The 19,884-nt window shown below is 35.1% G+C and overlaps 1 protein-coding gene across 1 annotated transcript in view; it reads left to right on the top strand.

Moving 5' to 3' along the window:
- LOC126972474 (zinc transporter ZIP11) overlaps positions 1-19,884 on the top strand; it is a 132,503-nt gene that overhangs the window by 14,839 nt on the left and 97,780 nt on the right. Inside the window, exon 4 of the mRNA XM_050819270.1 lies at positions 10,176-10,366. Within this exon, the coding sequence (XP_050675227.1) occupies positions 10,176-10,366 (191 nt within the window). The remainder of the gene's footprint in view (positions 1-10,175; positions 10,367-19,884) is intronic.

Below are 19,884 nucleotides of genomic sequence, written 5' to 3'. Positions count from 1 at the left end.
AACTTTCTTTAACAAAGTAGATTTTATATCAGCCACCCCTCGTATATACCCCGTTACAAGTGTCACAACTTAGTTTATAAACGCCTAAAGAATTAACACTAAAGAAAACTTAAATCATTTGTATAATTATGGATTTCCGCAAAGTAACGCCTAATTCAATAAATTTTCTTTTATAAATTTGTCAATAATCTATATATATAAAAATGAATTGCTGTTCGTTAGGCTCGCTAAAACTCGAGAACGGCTGGACCGATTTGTCTAATTTTGGTCTTGAATTATTTGTGGAAATCCAGAGAAGGTTTTAAAGGTGAATAAATACGAAAATGATCGGAATTAAATAAAAACAACAATTTTGTTATTCCTTTGATGTATCCCCCGTCGTTCAGAAATCAAATTGAAAGAATAGTTTAAAATGAATAACTAATTAAAATCTTTATATCTTCTAGCTTTCTCCGGAGGTAATAAAAAAACTTAATTTTAGCTACCTATATATAGTTGGTAGATTTTATGTACGACTTAATATTTGGAAGGTCTGAGAATCGGTCGTTATCTATTTTTTATACTCCAAAAATTTTAATTATTGATTTTTTTCTTATTACTTTATATGGCAATACAACGTTTGCTGGGTCAGGTAGTATTTCATAAAATCAAGAATTATTTCGTAAAATGTGCTCCCTGTTGTTATAATGAAATTGTTTCACAGCAGAACTGTCAAACCGTGCGTCAATAAATTCTCTCATAGAAAACATGTCCATACAAAACAGATATTGGAAATAAAAATAATTATGGGTCCCAAATCGAAATAAAAACTATCCTATCTCTCAAGTTGGACTTAAACTACACTCCATGAAGTAATACCACTCAATATGTCTCAAGGCGACGAGCACAATTGTAGTGTCGCTCGGAATTTTTGGGTTTTTCAAGAATCCTGAGCGGCTCTGCATTGTAATGGGGAGGGCGTATCGATTACCATCAGCTGAACGTCCTGCTCGTCTAGTCCGTTATTTTCATTAATAAAAAATTTTTTTCCATAATTCCTTTAAAATTACGTAAAATTTATTAAAAAAAACTAAAAACACATCAGAAAATGAATTATATTAAAACTAATTACAGGTACTTGCAGCCAATTTTTTATAAGCAACCTATGGCTAATACGTTGCTTACTCCCTAAAAGTTCATTTAAAATTAGTTCAATCAAAAATACACGTCCCTGCGGAATTGAGAGGTGGGATCTTAGCCTCTTACTGCCTTATTCATAATAAAACGCTTTTCGAAGGTATAAAGCTACATTAGTTAAAACGTGTTTTTAGCCTATTGAACGTTCGATAAAATTCCTTATTCATATTCGTTTGATAAATCTCCCATAACTAATACGTCTCTATAGTACGCAATGTTGCCATTTCGTTCAAAAAAATATGATTTTAACTAATTTAATGAGGAACTGTCAATGGAAACAGACATCTTTTCAATGTCAATAGTTTGTCAGTTGTCAAAAGTCGATGTAAAATGATTTCAAACTAAAAAAATTAAAGTTTTCAAGTCTGTCGGTTGTCAATCTATGACGGATATCCAACAACTTTAAGCGGGAAGCTATTTATCACAATAAATAACAGCTGATCGATGTCGGCCATGTTTTTAGCGTTTTAGTGCTTAAAATAGATTTATAGAAGGGACCTAGCTACTATAAATATATATAAGTCACGTCAGCTTTATCGAAGAGATAATGAGCGTTTTAGCTCTAATATGCGATTATGAATACCATTTTTTAACAAGCGTATATTCGCGATGTTTTAAATCTACGCTAAGTCATTATGAATAAGACGGTTAGGCTATAAGGAGATAATGCCAAGCGTGGCTGACTGTTTATGACTTGTCAATCAAAATGGGTTACAAAAACAATAAACTCTTGCTGTATCTCCGTTAGAGATGCTCTGCGCTAGTATATTGTAATAAGGTTAGACAGCTGAAATGATGACAGTATAACTAAATTGTCGTTGTAAACAACGAACAATGAACCCAAGGCGCCAAATTTTTCAAGATTAAAAAAACTACGTTTAAAAAAACTGATCTCAAAAACTGAAAAGTATCAAAAATCTAAAAATTTTATTGAAAACACCTTTACCTTTAATATTAATAAAATGCTATTATTGATATGTGCTACCTATTGATAGGTTTTAAGTCGGTGCCAAGCCAAATGTAATAGTACTTTTTACTTTTTAGTGTCAGTTAATAATAATAAATAATCAACCTGAATGAAAACTCCTAAAAAGCCGTACACAAAAAACAATTATATGATTGAAGTAAAAAAAAATTTTCATAAAATGAAAACTACTGGGCCAAACTATGTAACTAAGGTCGAACTAAAGAAAAATTACGTAAAGTGGATCATAAATCTCAGGGTAATCGAAGTAAATACACAAAAAAAAATTGATCGAAATGATAACCTCGTCCTTTTTGAAGTCGGTTAAAAAGTGCATAGTAATTGTAGGTAAAATTGTATAATTTTTAATTGGAATTGGTATTAAAATGATTAAAGAACGCGCAATGAACTGAAATTAAAAGTATTTAATTTAAATGTGCAATGCTCAAAAACAATAAATACTTACTCGGTGTGAAGCGGTTAAGTTATGTAAAAATTGTACAAGTTATAATAATAGTTGTAGAATTTGCTTGCTTTGCAGAGTAAAATTTAAAACGACACCAAATAATGCTGATAAAGACTGTTATACTGTGACTTGACATTCATGTTAACACGAGAAACAAACATAAACTTGCGTACTACTGGGTTGGGTCGAGTTAGTAAGTCTTTTGTTGGGCGATGTATATGCTTCTACAATATGATCCCAGAGAATGTACAAAACAAATGTGTTACGATATTTAAAAGAATTGTTAAGAAACGTTTGTGTGGGAAAGGTTACTATAGCATAAACGATTTTCTTAATGACACCACGAACTCACTCTTTAATTATAAATTTTTATTGTACGATATCACATTGTAATCCATATTTTATATTTAAAAAAAAAGCCCGCTGAGTTTCTTGCGCCCATTCTTCTCGGGTCTGAGGCAGTCTCTTTTGAATGGGTGGTAGTTTTTGACGTTCAATAAGTTATTTTAAATCCTATTTTGAATAAAAATATTTGAATTTGAATTGAAAAACAATATACTTAGCTTGGCACCTTTTATAGTGAAAAAAGGCTTGGAGGGGTTGAAATAGGGGATTGAAGTTTGTACGGAAGTTCGACATTATCAAAGATCACCATTATGAAATTATGCTTTAGGTACTTGATGAGACGCAGACAATCATCTATTTGGAGATACACAAAGAGTTGAAAGTCCACGCGGACGAAGTCGCGGGTTGAAGCTAGTATATTTATAAAATAGCCGCCGTTGCACATGAGGAATGACACCCTGGCCCACACGGCAAAAGAGAAAGCCGATCTCCTGTGCACTCTTTTCGCCTCCAAGTCGACTCTTGACGACAACGGAAAAACACCGCCGACCATCCCGCGGTGTCAGAGCTCTATGCCTGAAGTACAGTTCAGACAGAAAACTGTTAGACGAGCTCTGTTTTCGTTGGACGTCAGGAAGTCGAGCGGGCCGGATGGCATTTCTCCAATCGTGCTAAGAACGTGTGCCCCTGAGTTGACGCCGGTGCTAACGCGTTTATTCCGGCACTCTTATTCCAAAGGCGTAGTCCCTGACTCATGGAAGTCAACCCTTGTACATCAACTACAGGCCTATTGCTATAACCTCCCTGCTCTCCAAAATCATGGAGAGCATAATAAGCCGCCAACTTCTGGTATACCTAGAGGGTCACCAGTTGATCAACCACCGACAATACGGCTTTCGCCATGGTCGGTCGGCAGGTGATCTTCTGGTATACATAACACATAGATGGGCGGCGGCTATTGAAAGCAAGGGGAAGGCCTGGCAGTTAGCCTGGATATAGTGAAGGCCTTTGATCGTGTATGGCACAAGGCGCTCCTCTCCAAAACTTCCATCATTTGGGCTTCCCGAGAGCTTATGCAAGTGGACCTCCAGCTTCCTCACTGGGCGCAGCAAACAAGTCGTTGTCGACGGTTTTTGCTCGAATCCCAAGCCCTTGAACGCTGGAGTGCCCCAAGGCTGTGTGCTATCTCCCACGCTGTTTCTTCTGCATATCAATGATATGTTGGACACCTCCAACATTCATTGCTATGCAGACGACAGCACTGGTGATGCCGTATACACGGGCCGTGCAGGTCTCTCTCGGGAAATCGTCGACCAGTGCCGGGAGAAACTTGTGTTTTCTATCGAGTCCTCTCTCGAGAAGGTCGCGGAATGGGGTAAATTGAACCTTGTCCAATTTAACCCCCAGAAGACTCAAATTTGCGCGTTTACCACTAAAAAAACCCCATTTGTCGTATCACCGCTCTTCGACAACACTTCCCTTCAAGCCACGCCTAGTATCGGAATACTGGGTCTCGAAATCTCGAGCGATTGCCAATTTCGTTGTCATCTGGAAGGCAAAGCCAAATTGGCTTCAAAGAAACTGGGCGTCATTAATAGAGCACGGCAATACTTCAAGCCGGCCCACATACTAACGCTCTACAAAGCGCAGGTCCGGCCACACATAGAGTATTGCTGTCATCTATGGTCTTGCGCACCCCAGTATCAGCTCGATCCATTTGACCGCGTGCAACGCAGAGCAGGTCGAATTGTCGGGGACCCAGTGCTCTGTGAACGGCTGGATCACTTGGCGTTGCGTAGAGACGTCGCTTCATTGTGTGTCTTCTACCGCATTTATCACGGGGAGTGTTCCGAAGAGCTGTTCAACCTGATTCCTGCCGCCGAATTCCACCTTCGCACGACACGCCACAAATTAGGATATCATCCCCACCATCTGGATGTGTGGCGGTCCTCCACAGTGCGGTTTTCAAGTAGCTTTCTTCCACGTACTACAAAGCTGTGGAATGAGCTTACTTGTGCGGTGTTTCCGGGACGATTCGACAAGGGTACCTTCAAAAAAAGCGCGTACACCTTCCTTAAAGGCCGGCAACGCTCTTGTGATTCCTCTGGTGTTGCAAGAGAATGTGGGCGGCGGTGATCACTTAACACCAGGTGACCCGTACGCTCGTTTGTCCTCCTATTCCATAAAAAATATATAAATAGGGTGGTTGTTTGAGAAGGGCAGTGATAGCCAAGTCGGCAACTACGAGACTTAGAGGAAAGTCGTGAAAGGTCTTGCCTTCGATTTATAAGAGACCAATAACTGCATATTTAGTTTTTTAATATTTCTTGAACTTTTGACGGAAATGGACCCGAATGTTAATAGTTATTTATGCAACTGTTGTGTAATAAGGGGTATTAAAACACGAATGTGGATTTAGCTCACGAGGCGAAGCCGAGTGTGATAATAGTATCACATGAGTGTTTTAATACCTAATTATTAACAGTTGCATACAAGACTTTATCTACACCCAAAATATGAATCCTCTAAAAGATTCTGAAACAGTTAGCTTACTGCTAACATTAAAACAGCCAGTCCTAGTAGTAACCTAATATCATCCATTACTGATTATGTACTAATAAACTAAGTATTAATGAAAGAATTATTTATTTTAGTAGTAATTTACATTTTGTGTAGTGCAATAATTAAAATTCACTTGAATATTATGTTCTTTTGGAAATTAATCCCTCATTTTTTGTAAACAAAACAATAGAAATATCGAAGAAAAATGGCGGGGATTCGAATAACCTACTTTTTTTTAAGGCGCGCGACGTGTTCTGGTAGTGTGGTACACGCGTAAACCAAAATGTTCTTTTTTTGAAATTCATACAGATGCCACGCATCGAGCAATAAGAATGTGGCTGTCTGTTAAAACTTTTTTAGCATGAAGGGAATGAAAAAAAAATAGGAGTGTTGTTATGAAATTCAGTACAACATTACAACACTCGTTTGGATGATGTAATGGTTATTAGAACATTGGGTGTTTTAATGTTGGCAATAAGCTAACTGTCTCAGAATCTTTTATAGAGGATTTAAAGCATTGGTGTAGATAAAAAAATTTACACCACGTATTTTTGGACCATTGGACTCTGTTGCTGATAAGAATCAATACTTGCAAAGAAAATATATATTACTAAAAATTAAAGGAAATACCAAATTTAAGGTTTTATTATTTTTACACGGAAGAAAACTCTCCTCTTATTTAAACTTTTTGTTAGGAATCTTACTTTTTTTGTTGATATTCTATCGAGGATAAATTCTATCATGGTATCAAATGCAGTAAGGTATTTAGAGAGACGTATAAACTTATGCCATGGAGTCAACGAAAAACATTTTGAGCAACTTATTAGGTAAAAGTGAGATATGAAAAGCAATTTGTAGATTTTTTCTAAAAATGAAGGCAGATGCTTTCATTTTTAGTAATACATATCTTTGCAAATATTGATTCTTATCAGTAACAGAGTCCATTGGTCCAATAATGCAGGCTGTAATTTTTTTGAAAAATCATTCGGGTCGTTTTCTGTTAAAAGTTCAAGAACATAAAAAAAAACTAAACATGCAGTTATTGGTTTCATATAAATGGAGGACATGACTCCTTTCACGACTTTTCTCTCAGTCTCGTAGTTTCCTACTTGGCTATTACCGCCCTTCTCAAAAAACCATCCTGTATATATAAATATACTAGCTTTTACCCGCGACTTCGTCCGCGTGGACTTTCATCTCTTTGTGTATCTCCAAATAGATGATTGTCTGCGTCTCATCAAGTACCTAAAGCAAAATTTCATAATGGTGATCTTTGATAATGTCGAACTTCCGTACAAACTTCCATCCCCTATTTCAACCCCTCCAAGCCTTTTTTCACTATAAAAGGTCCCAAGCTCTAGTCTATCTATGTACTGAATTTCATCACAATTGTTTCATTGGTGTAGGCGTGAAAGCGTATATGTATATACCTACGAGATTTCCACCTATCTACTGACTCATCACGAAATCACGTAGAGGCTTGAAATTTGGTAGGAATATTCTTTTTGCCTAGAGGTCAGCTAAGAAAGAAATTCAAGTCAGAAATTAAATATAAATATAATAATAATATTATAATACATGCCCAGTAACGCGAAGAAGTACTGCTGTCTTGTGTGTAGGTATATTAATAATGAAAATAGTCTGCCAACTCCGTTTGTGTGTCGACGTCTAGTAACTATATATACACATATATACCTACACAATATAATATAAACAATATATTGTATCACATTGACGCACAGCTCGTGGCACAGCCATTTACAGCTAAGGTGGTAAACAAATGACCGCTTGCAACTCATAGCTGCTCGAATTGTCGATGATGAAGGCTCTGTGAACGGCTGGATCACTTGACGTTGCTTAGAGACGTCGCTTCATTGTGTGTCTTCTACCGCATTGATCACGGGGAGTGTTCCCAAGAGTTCCACTTTCGCACAAATTAGGATATCATCCCTACCATCTGGATGGGTGGCGTTCCTCTACAGTGCGGTCTTCAACATACTTTCTTCCACGTACAACCAAGCTGTAGAATGATTCCCGGACGATACGACATGGGTACCTTCAAACAAAGCGCGTACACCTTTCTAAAAGGCCGGCAACGCTCCCGTCTTACCTCTGGTGTTGCAAGAGAATGTGGGCTGCGGTGATGACTTAACATCAGGAGACCCGTACCGAAGAATATGTATTAGTACAAGTAACGTTCCCTTGATTGTTCTCTTCTTTTATAAAGATAGATCGTTTGTTTCTTCTTGAAATGAGATCAACTATCAAATTACACAACTTTAAGTGCGAGTCTATCATCTACACAAGTTGGTAGATGGCTTCCTGAGTATTGAAAACATCCTACGAATATCTTCCCCTTCTTGGCGTGCGTCCGTGCAGAATGGTATGTCGCTATGCCAACTTACGTCCGTTCCCAATATACTATCTACAGATAGAGATAAATTACTACCTTCTACTGTCAGTAATTAGCTGTCAATAATATGAAGCTGGCCCAATATACCCGATAAGTCATTCTTATCGCCTTATATTGGGACGCGTGAATTTCAATTTCCATACAAACTTTATGCCGCTGGTAAGCTAAACTTTGTCCTATTGACAGACAGCGTGCACGGATAAGGTGAGTTACCGTCGATAAGTTTATCGGGACAGAAAAGTCAACGATAGTTAAGAGTTTTATCTCAAGTAAGAGATAGACTGAATATTGGGAACGACCGTTAATGGTTGTCAGGCTTGCCCTACATGTTTCAGTATGACTCTCTGTTATCCCTACTTAAATTCTTTGTTGAGATATAACCTTTAGTTGCGAATGCAACAGGCAAGTACTTGTTATATAATAAACAAAATAATTATCTTAAAAGACGGTAGGTCTTAATCAATTTAGCCAGCATCCGTACATTTCACAGATGGCGCTAAGCTATCAATAGCTTGGACATATTCCACCTCCTTCCTATGCTCTTCCGTCTTACCGACCTTTCGGTCATCAAGACCTAGGTACCGTTCGAAACAACGGGAGATCTGCCGGATTTCCGGTTCTGCTTATTTCTTGACTCCCTTCAAGTTCTCATTTTTTTTTCGTCTCTAGATGGCCCTCTCCCCCCTTTCTTAATCTTATTGGACTTTTACCATGTTAACTGCTAATCTTAACGACAAGTCAGTCCACTTGCGTACGTCGTTAGGAAGATTTGAAAGTACACCAATGTTCTACGGCCACAGTAAATGGGGTCAAATTCAAAATCAATTATTGAAAGTCAAAAACTCCACCCATTCCAAAACGAATGACCTGAGAAGACTGGGCGCAACCAACTCAGCGGGTTTTTTTTTCATCAAAAAAAATATGTTTACAAAGTAATATTGTACAGTTAAACTTATTATTTAATAGCCTGAGGGCGGTCGCTCCATTCCCAATCTGTGGTATCATTGAGAAAGTAATTTATGTTATAGTAACCTTTACCACACAAACGTTTTTAACAATTCTTTCGAATAGCGTAATAAGTACTTTTGTTTTGAACATTTTCTGGGATCTTGTTGATAAAACCATATTCATCGCCCCACAAAAAACTTACTAACTGGACTCAGCCGAGTAGTAGGCATTATAAGTTTATGTCTGTTCCTGTTGTTAACATTATGGTTAAAAGTCATTTATTTTTTCTCAAAATTGATTCCTTTAGAATTATTTGTAATGTCATTTCTTATATACTAGATACTACTACAGCTTCGGAAACAAATGGCGCTCTCAGAGAGAAAAAGCTGCGCAAGAAACTCTCCTAGCATTCTTTTTTTGCGCTCTTTCCAATAAAAATATACAATATTTTTTTGGTTATGACAGTTTCTCGCAATTTCACTTATGTGCCTATGTACCAAGAATATAATATTGAGAAGCAACAGTCAAGATGTTAATTTCTTTAATGCTGCTGACTTCTCATTACGTATCTGTAACGCGTTACACGCTACTACATACAGATCACCAATTATATTTAAACAGTTTATTCTTTATTACTTTTTATGAAATATTTAAAACGCTCTTTACGTTCCCAATTCATATATTGGATGCAGCACCTTACAAACTAATTTGTTTTGTATGTTACAGACATCGTAAAATACTTTATTGATTGAAAATAGTGGCCGTTGAATTTCTTGTATGTTCTTCTCACGCGATCTTCTTTATCCGAACATATAGTAGATTCAGTAATTTAAAAGAAATAATAATAGTGACTATCCAGAAAGGCTTAGTTTGAGCCTAATTGAATAAAATTTATTTGATTAATACATTCTTATTTGATAACGTTTTCATATTGCGCTGAATATTACTAAAAGACCGCTCAGTCCCCGAATTGAACCAAAAGAAACGCATTGCGTCTTTTTATTCATCGAAGGATTATTCTCAAATGATGCCGATCATCGGTGTAATAATAATAAGCAATCAACAAGAAAGTATAAACAAGTAACAAAGTTGTTTACGTAACGGGCCATTTATGTCATACTCAACCTTATCTTGTGTAACATAAGGCCGAGATTCCCATATGTTAGTAAGAAGAATATTGTGGGTGTTTCATGTACTTACTACTTTTTCTTTCTCGGAACGCCAATTATTTCCTTAGCAGTGCTAGAATTTCATTTATATATTTTTTTGTTTAATAATTAGTGTAACATTTAATGTTACAGAAAAATGATCTGGGTGAAAGTGAAAGACGGGACAGTGCTGCCCGGGCCCTGGAGGCCAGACAGTCGCAGTGGAAGAGGATAATGTTGTTGGTGGTGGCCATCACCGTCCACAACATCCCTGAGGGGCTGGCGGTAGGAGTTGCCTTCGGTGCTGCAGCGCAATCATCGAAGGCATCCTTCACAAGTGCCAGGTAACATAATATTAGTTCATTTTAGTCGAATTTGCTTCAAATGTCCAACAATAGGTCATCGCTCCACCAATCAAATATTTTTAGTGCCATTCTTTAGGACTAATTATTATAGTAAGAATAATTTTCTGATCAGAGCTTGCAGAACACACAACGACTCTTATAAAACAAATAGACATATTAAGATATAAATTTTACGATTCTGTTTCTTTTGTTAATGGCACCTAAAGGTTATTTTTGTATCTGTTAAGTTATTTGGCTTTGTATTTTTTATTATTTGTAATCTATGCTAATATTATAAAGCTGCAGTGTTTGTTTGTTTGTTTGTTTGAACGCGCTAATCTCTGGTACTACTGGTCCGATTTGAATGATTCTTTCAGTGTTGGGTAGTCCATTTATCCGTATTAGTCCGAGGAAGGCTATAGGCTATGTTTTTTTTTTTCAAAATTAGGGATCCGTAATAAAATTGCTATTTTGACACAAGGTGTAAAATCGAAAACCTATTTTTACGCGCGCTGCAAAAACTATTGACAATAGAACAAAATGATGTACAGGCTATAATATAGGCAATATTTTATTACTTATAAAACTATCGCGTGAATTATACTTTATATGGCAAAACAACGTTTGCCGGGTCAGCTAGTTACTAATAATATTAACTAACTTTTAGTAAATTGTAATTATTATGAGTACCCGACTCACGATATAGATATTTTATTAATTTCTTGTCGATATTTCGATTAAATTGCATGATTCGTCATAATCATTACTATGTAAAAGTTTCGCAGTGATAAAAGTTCAATAAAATTTAAGAAGTCTTAAACTTCACTACTCAATAAGTATCGTTAGGAACTATTTTGGCTAGTGTAATATTTATTATACCTTTATGTAATATAAATAGCTGCAAGTTTCGATATATAAATAAATATTACGCCTATTAACTAGAACATCTATATTCTATACCTACATCTATCCCCACAAATATACTATAATATGTATGTAAGTATATTAAAAAGAAAATGGTAAAGTGTCTATTCAAATTTATTAACCGACTTCAAAAAAGGAGGGGTTTTTATGTTTGTTACCTCAAAACTTTCGAGTGGGTGAACCGAATTTGATACACCAAATTTGGACACCGATTCCGAAAATGACAATAATCGTAACTAGAATTAGATTAATTAATTATATTGTATAAAAATACGCAATTATTTTTATAATTTTCAGTGCATATTATATCTATTGTTTTGAAATAGTCTTTTCGAAGTTGGTTGTTATATCGTTAAAAAATTTTTTCATCATAACAGATTATTTACGTATATTATCTATACTAATCTATACTAATATTATAAAGCTGCAGTGTTTGTTTGTTTGTTTGTTTGTTTGAACGCGCTAATCTCTGGTACTACTGGTCCGATTTGAATGATTCTTTCAGTGTTGGGTAGTCCATTTATCGAGGAAGGCTATAGGCTATGTTTTTTTTTCAAAATTAGGGATTCTTAATAAAATTGCTATTTTGTAACACAAGGTGTAAAATCGAAAACCTGTTTTTGCGTGCGCTGCAAAAACTATTGACAATAGAACAAAATTATGTACAGGCTATAATATAGGCAATATTTTATTACTTATAAAACTATCGCGTGAATTATACTTTATATGGCAAAACAACGTTTGCCGGGTCAGCTAGTTACTAATAACATTAACTAACTTTTAATAATTGTAATTATTATGAGTACCCGACTCACGATATAGATATTTTATTAATTTCTTGTCGATATTTCGATTAAATTGCATGATATGATTGGCAATATTTTATTACTTATAAAACTATCGCGTGAATTATACTTTATATGGCAAAACAACGTTTGCCGGGTCAGCTAGTGTAATATATATACATGGAATTTATTCTAGAAAATGATTTTAAATTTTTTTTTTGTTCTGGCCAATATTCAAAAGGCTGTGATAATCTGCCCGTGACTATCACGGGATGATTATCACAGGCTCATGTTATATGGATTAACTAGGACTGTTTTTATTTTACGTAACGAATTAGGGTTCTGCGCAAAGAATTAGTACCCAAAATTGTTTTTGTGTGTGAAAAAGGCATAAAAGGCATTTATTTTCTCAAAATTGATTCCTTTAGAATTCTTTTTGATGTCATTTCTTATACTACTAGATACTACTACCGCTTCGGAAACAAATGGCGCTCTGAGAGAGAAGAAGCGGCGCAAGAAACTCTCCCAGCATTTTTTTTTTTTTTTGCGCTCTTTTCCATAAAAATATACAATATTGTACAGTCGCTATAAAATAATCAGAATCTAGTCCCAGGCTGTCCGATCATTTAGATATTCAGCAGTGGAGTAATAGGATTTACGACAGAGCCATTTTTTTTATAAAACATTTAAATTTATTTATAGATAATGCCTGAACAGTGGCTGGGACTTTATCGTAGAAGTGTATACATTTACTCTTAAAGCTATTATGTATCTTATGAAGCTTACTAGAATTAGTTACAAGCAATCCCTTATTTCTAGTGTTATAGGCAAAGGTGAAAAGGTCTAGTGTGAAAGGCATGCTATTCATCTGATTAAGAAAATATATATTGGTTTCACATTTGTGTTCGTAATTTATGCCTCATGAATGTACCTAATATTAAATAAGTCAGCATTCGATAAAAAATACAAAGCAATTGTAACTCGAAAACTATGAACTATTGCGGAATATAACATGGGGGTGATTTGACATGTTCTGGCTCAGGACGTGCGATTCCCATAATGGATTATTGTATGTAGGTATTTAAAAATTAAATTAATATTTTTTAATTACGCTTTAGCATAAGCTTTATAATAACGTCTCCTGATCACCAAATATATATTACACAAGGTAGGTACTAAAGTACACGGATATCGCAATAGTGATGTGACCGGATGCCGGCATCATTCGAGAAAAATCCTTACTTGCATAAAAGTAGCGATGCCCGATAATATTTTGGTTCATCCGGGACTGAGGGACAAATGGCCGTTTTTTATTCTTAAAAATAATAGTAATTAATCTTTATTTGTTCCAAAAAGAAAATACAATTTTGTCTAAGATTACCCTCGAACCCGAAACTAGGACAGCCCGTGACACGGGGGTCAGTCTCTTCCCAGTTGTGCCATGTAAAATGTCAAAGAAAATGAATATCAACATATTTTAAGGTGACTAACAATGGTGGTTATGCAACCAATGATCACAGCAATAACTATTTTATATACTTACTAGCTGACCCAGCAAACGTTGTATTGCCATCTGAAGTATTAAAAAAATCAATCAATAATAGATATTTTTTGGGGTATAAAAATAGATGACGACCGATTCTCAGATCTGCCAAATATATCGTACAACAATAATTTTTATATATTCGATTGCCATCTTGCAACCCGATTGCGGATCTGTGGATGGACCAGAATAATGTAAAAATCGCGATACAAAAATAGGTATTGATCGGAGACGGGTGAAAATTTGAAGTTGCATATATTTTTTGTGTTGCATCATAATAAAAACTTTTGTCAAAAAAATTTAATATTTGGGGCTTACTGTATCATTTAGGGGTATGAGAAATAGCTGTTGGCCGATTCTCAGATCTACCCGATATACACACAAATTTTTAAATAAATTGCTTTAGCCGTTTCGGAGGAGTTTGGTAACAAACACCGCGACACGAGAATTGTACTGTAACATAAATGACTTTCTTAATGATACCACAGATTGGGAATGGAGTGACCGCCCTCAGGCTATTAAATAATAAGTTTAATTGTACAATATTACTTTGTAAACATATTTATGACGAAAAAAAAGACCGCTGAGTTTGTTGCGCCCATTCTTCTCAGATCTGAGGCATTCATTTTGGAATGGGGTTGTAGTTTTTTGACTTTCAATAAGTGATGTCACATCCTATTTCGAATAAAAATATTTGAATTTGTATATATAAGATAATTTAGGGTGTGTGTGTGTGTAAATATGTGTTTAGCTTTTATTAATTATCAAATACTATACCTAATATAAGACTTTAACGAATAATATATTCAGTAGCTTCGTAATTTAGGTTCCTTAACATGTTCATGAGTTTATAACGTGCGTATGAAATTCGATATCTAACGAGTGTATTTTTTTTGTTGTTTGGCGATTGAATATTTAAATGGATAACGATTCTAGCTAATTTGAATTCGTGCATATATTATTATACTTTCGATCCTAGTTTTTGAATTGTAGAATTCTTAATATTGTCTTAAAATTTAGTTTTAAATTATAAATGCAGGTTTATCTTATAATTGAATTAACTCCCATTGATATGAGGGTGTATAGAATGTATTTTAAATGAAACACTATTAAAATATTTAAACGCGTGTAATTGTAACTGTTTTTACATTAGATGTTTGCGTAAAAGTTACATTTTTATTTTAGTTAAGCCGACGTTTCAAAACCTTTCCAGATCTCGTTCTGTTCCCGTTCGGGGGGACTTCGGATGAAATGAGTCAAAGATAGATCTCGATATATAGATTAATCCTTTAAAAGTGTTTTATTTAAATGTGTAACACTTGCGTTAAACAAAGAAAATTCTAGAATGTAATTTGTTAGTTGCAAATAAATAAATGCAGAAAACTTTGATATCAATGGAAACTGCCATCGCTTCAAGAATTGGCGCCCTGAGAGAGAAGAAACGAAACAAAATAGATTTAGGCTAGTTATCATCAGACTGTAGGCACTTGCCCTACGTTTTATTGTACCACTTATCCGCGGTTGTATCTAAATACATTAACTTTAAATTGTCTCTAACATTAGGCGGTTTTATTACTATTAGATTACTTAATTTATCAATTTGTTTGAATTACATTATTCAGTCAATGTGGGGTCAATAAACTTATTTATCTACACTAGTCACTCGCCCCAACCTCGTTTTTTTTAATGAACATAAGGGACGAGACGAGCAGGACGTTCAGCTGATGACAATCGATACGCCCTGCCCATTACAATGCAATGCCGCTCAGGATTCTTGAAAAACCCAAAAATTTTGAGCGGCACTACAACTGCGCTCGTCACCTTGAGACATAAGATGTTAAGTCTCATTTGCCCAGTAATTTCACTAGCTATGGCGCCCTTCAGACCGAAACAAAGTAATGTTTATTTATTACTGCTTCACGGCAGAAATAGGCGCCGTTGTGGTACCCATAATCTAGCCGACATCATGTGCAAAGGAGCCTCCCACTGGTAGCGTGTTGGCGTTTCGCTATAATGGCGAAATTAAATGAACACACGTCTATCCAACCTTAATCGTAAAAATATAATTTTAAAATTTTAAGTTAATAATTGTAATTATTATATATTTAGGAAATAAAATTTTAATCACCCTTACGTGGTCGCACAAGTAGGCACGAAGTAGGTGTCAGTGCCTACGATAGCGCGCGGCTACTAGATTACTTACAGGATGTTCCGAAATGATATAATGAAGAATTGATTTAGTTAAGAGATTTTTTTTTATATTTTTTTATAATTTCGTTTAAGTATTTGTACCCGTGTGATTATTTAATTCTACATGTGACATTACCTTATCGTCACCGCCCTGTTACCGCATTAATATATCATGACTTAATTGTCAGTACATTTATGAAAATTTTATATACCTCCACAAAAATCGTCACCTTTTTGCTCTTAATGGATGGTGATTTTCATTATTATAACATTAGAAGTGTATACACTTTTATAATAGAGTCCCAGTCACTGTGCCAGCCATTATTTGTAAATAAATTTAAATGTTTAATTAAAAAATGGCTCTGTCGTAAATCCTACTACTCCACAGCTGTATATCTAAGTGTATCGGACAGCCTGGGACTAGATTATGATTTTTTATAGCAATAGCCATGACAGTACAATATTGTATGTTTTACTAAAACGAGCGCACAAAGAGAATGCTGGGAGAGTTTCTTGCGCCGCTTCTTCTCTCTAAGAGCGTTTCCGAAGCGTTAGTAGTATCTAATATATTAGAAATGACATCAAAAAGAATTCTAAAGGAATCAATTTTGAGAAAATAAATGCCTTTTATGCTTTTTATTACATGTGAGATTACTTAATCGTCTACCGCCCTGTTACCGCAATATTTAATATGGCATTAATTATCGCTTAAAATTCCTCGGGAAGTGGTTGTACTAGTTTTCTTTGGTGTGTGAAAGAAAATCGCCGCCGGAGCTGTAACTAATTTACAGCTTTACAAAATTGCTTAAGTTATTTCCATAAGCATAGACTTACTATAGGTATACTTGCGTCTTAGATTAAGGATCCGTCTAGATACCGCACTACCTAAGAACAATAGCTTTTTTATTACAGCAACTATTAGATGCAAGTGCGTGGCATCTTGACTCTCAAAAAAAAGTTTTTTTTTTATGAAAATAAGGGACGAGGCGAACAGGGCGTTCAGCTAATGGTAATTGATATGCCCTACCCATTACAATGCAATGCCGCTCAGGAATATTGAAAAACCCAAAAATTCTGAGCGGCACTACAATTGCGCTCGTCACCTTGAGACAAAAGATGTTAAGTCTCATTTGCCCAGTAATTTCACTAGCTACGGCGCCCTTCAGACTGAAACACAGTAATGTTTACACATTACTGCTTCACGGCAGAAAAAGGCGCCGTTGGTGGTACCCATAATCTAGCCGGCTTCCTGTGCAAAGGAGCCTCCCACTGGTAAAGTGGGTGTTCAATAGAAGTTTGGTTATAAAATAACGGAACCAAATTAAATTTAATTATCTTTAACACTAGTGCTATATTTATTTAGGTTTATAACGAAGTAGGTACTGCCTAATTGCCTGTATATGATATGCACGCCCCTGGGTGGTATGGTACGGTAAATCTTAACCTTCCCAAATCAACAGTACCCCAGGGCACTAGATTTTTCGGATACACCAAAACCGAGTGTGCCATACGGCACACTAATCCCTCACTCAGTTTTGACCCTTATTTTGTTTATAAGATGGTTTTTTTTTGCATGGTCTTATAGTCTTATTGTTTCAATAGCTTTCAGATACATTCACTCAAATCATCCTAATTATAAGCAATCTATTGCTATATGAAAAATAATACGGATTGACAGAACGCTTCGCGGGCGCTAAAAGCACGCCGATATGAGGCATACCGCGCGATCATAGTATAGCGACTACTATATACGACCTGTATAGCCGAGTGGTTAGCGATCTTACCTACTAAGCTAGATGTCCCGGGTTCGAATCCCGGTAGGTGCAAGCATTTATATGATGAATATGGATGTTTGTTTCCGAGTAATGGATGTTTAAATGTATTTATGTATGTTTAAGTAAGTATATTGTATTAAATATATCGTTGTTTTGCAACCCATAACACAGGCTATATATATTCCTAATTTGGGGCAAGATAATTTGTGTAAAAAGTCTGTCAATATTATATTATAGTGTCCCGGAACCGTATGGTAGGTCCGATGATTTATCACAGTATGATTAGATAGTTATATTGTTGATAATTCTATTCTTGAGATCAGAAGAAAATATTACGAATAGGGCGAACTTTAAAAATATTATCTACGTTTTGGTTGGGCTTGCTTTTAAATCGTCTGTACTTAATCTGTTTTATAAACTATTATTTATTTATTTTACTACAAGGCTATGCTTACAAATAATAAAGAACAGTGACAGGGTTACGTCCTCCACATACTATAAACAGTAATTATTTGTTAAGTGTTGGCTATACAAGGTTTATTATTTTACTAATTACTTTGTTTACAAATTTATAAAATAATTAATTTTGTTTAAAGCGCTACCTGTTCTGTCAGCTAAGAACTATGATTCTTTAGGAATCTTTTAAGAATAACTACAAAAAGCTATTATTGCAAGAGCAAAAACTAAATTAAATACATCGACTGTAGTGAGGATGGGTATCATAATGGATATATTTTATCTATATAATATTAAATTACTCATGCATTTTTTTTATATATATTTTTATTATATACTTGTCTAGCTAGTGGGGATGTACGTAAATGCGTGTATACGCATCACTACTTGATATAAATATTTTCTTTTCAGATTTATAAATTTATTAAATTCTGAGCTTTGTTTATTAGATAGAGGATACGATAAATATTTAAATATTATAATTATTTGTTTCACTCATTACTGCCAAAATAGCTTTCACGGAAAAAAAAAATATAGGAAGTTCATAATATCAGTGTTAGGAAAATACGTCCTAACGTTTGCTGAGAACTTTCCTTTTTGCGAATCGCGCTGCTGCCTGGTTTGTTATCATTCTACATAGTAAGTTTTAAAGCATTAATATCTCTTTCTTTATTGTTTTTTAAACATTTGTATTGTTATTTTTCTTTTCTTTATACAATGTTAATTGTCATATCTATTGTACTTGTAAAAAATTTGGTGGCAGTTTTTCGCAAATAAAAAATTTATTATTATTATCATATTATTATTAATTTTAGAACGTCGCCGAGCTTAAAACTAGCGCCATCGCGTACATTTTCTTAGTACTACGACGTCTTAAATTGAACGTAACAGTTGAGGTTTTCTGTGCTTTCCGATAGATGGCGACTGTTGTAGTCAGTATCATCCGTACTGAAATAATTTGCTATTTCTGTGCTTTTTCCATAGATAGCGACTGTTACAATATCCGACATCCGTACTGTAAATTTTTTGTTATTACTGTGCTTTTCGATAGATGGCGACTGTTGTACTCTGTATCCGACATCCGCACTGTTAATTTTTGCTATCTTTCGTCGTCATCACGTTCTATTTATATGCAATCATAATGATAATAAAATGCCGTATTTAGCAATGATAATTTGGAATTTTACTCTGCTATACTCTAAATATAGTGTAGTTATACGATTAGAAAGCAATTGTCACGTCTTCAATAATGTTACCTACGTACTTGTGAAAGAATTCGACGAATGCGACCGCGGGGCTAGTTAAAGACAAGACGTAAGTTAGTCGCCATTTTGTTACGTCAGAAGGAACGCGAGGCACCGTAGGGCGCTGGAATTTCATTGATAAGTAGTTGTGCGAGTGGGATACAACTAGTTACACTATGGACCTACCGTTAACTGTATTCCAATTAGTATTAAGTTGCTTACTGCTCAACGTGGCCGGGTCCCATTGGTTACTCAACCCATCTACTCACGACTCACTATCGAGAACTTATGCGACACATTACTTCATTATAAACTCACAATTTTTGCGTCGAATATCGAACAATAATCTTTGCGAATATAATTGACTATGTGTATAGCTCTGTTCGGATTAGTCTTACTTCCAGGGTTGAGATGAGATTAGGGCTGCAAACCTTTTTTTAGACCTAATATACTTACCTAGTATTTTTGGATTATGTACCCAAAACATATAGTAGACAGGGATTAATGCAAATACATATATTTTTTATAACATTTCTTAAATGAATATTTTTTATTGCTTTATTGGGCCTTTATTGATAGGTTTTAATTTTAAAGCTTTTAT

Source organism: Leptidea sinapis, chromosome 26, assembly GCF_905404315.1.
Source record: "Leptidea sinapis chromosome 26, ilLepSina1.1, whole genome shotgun sequence".
NCBI lineage: Eukaryota > Metazoa > Arthropoda > Insecta > Lepidoptera > Pieridae > Leptidea > Leptidea sinapis.
This window is presented reverse-complemented; position numbering and strand designations above follow the sequence as displayed.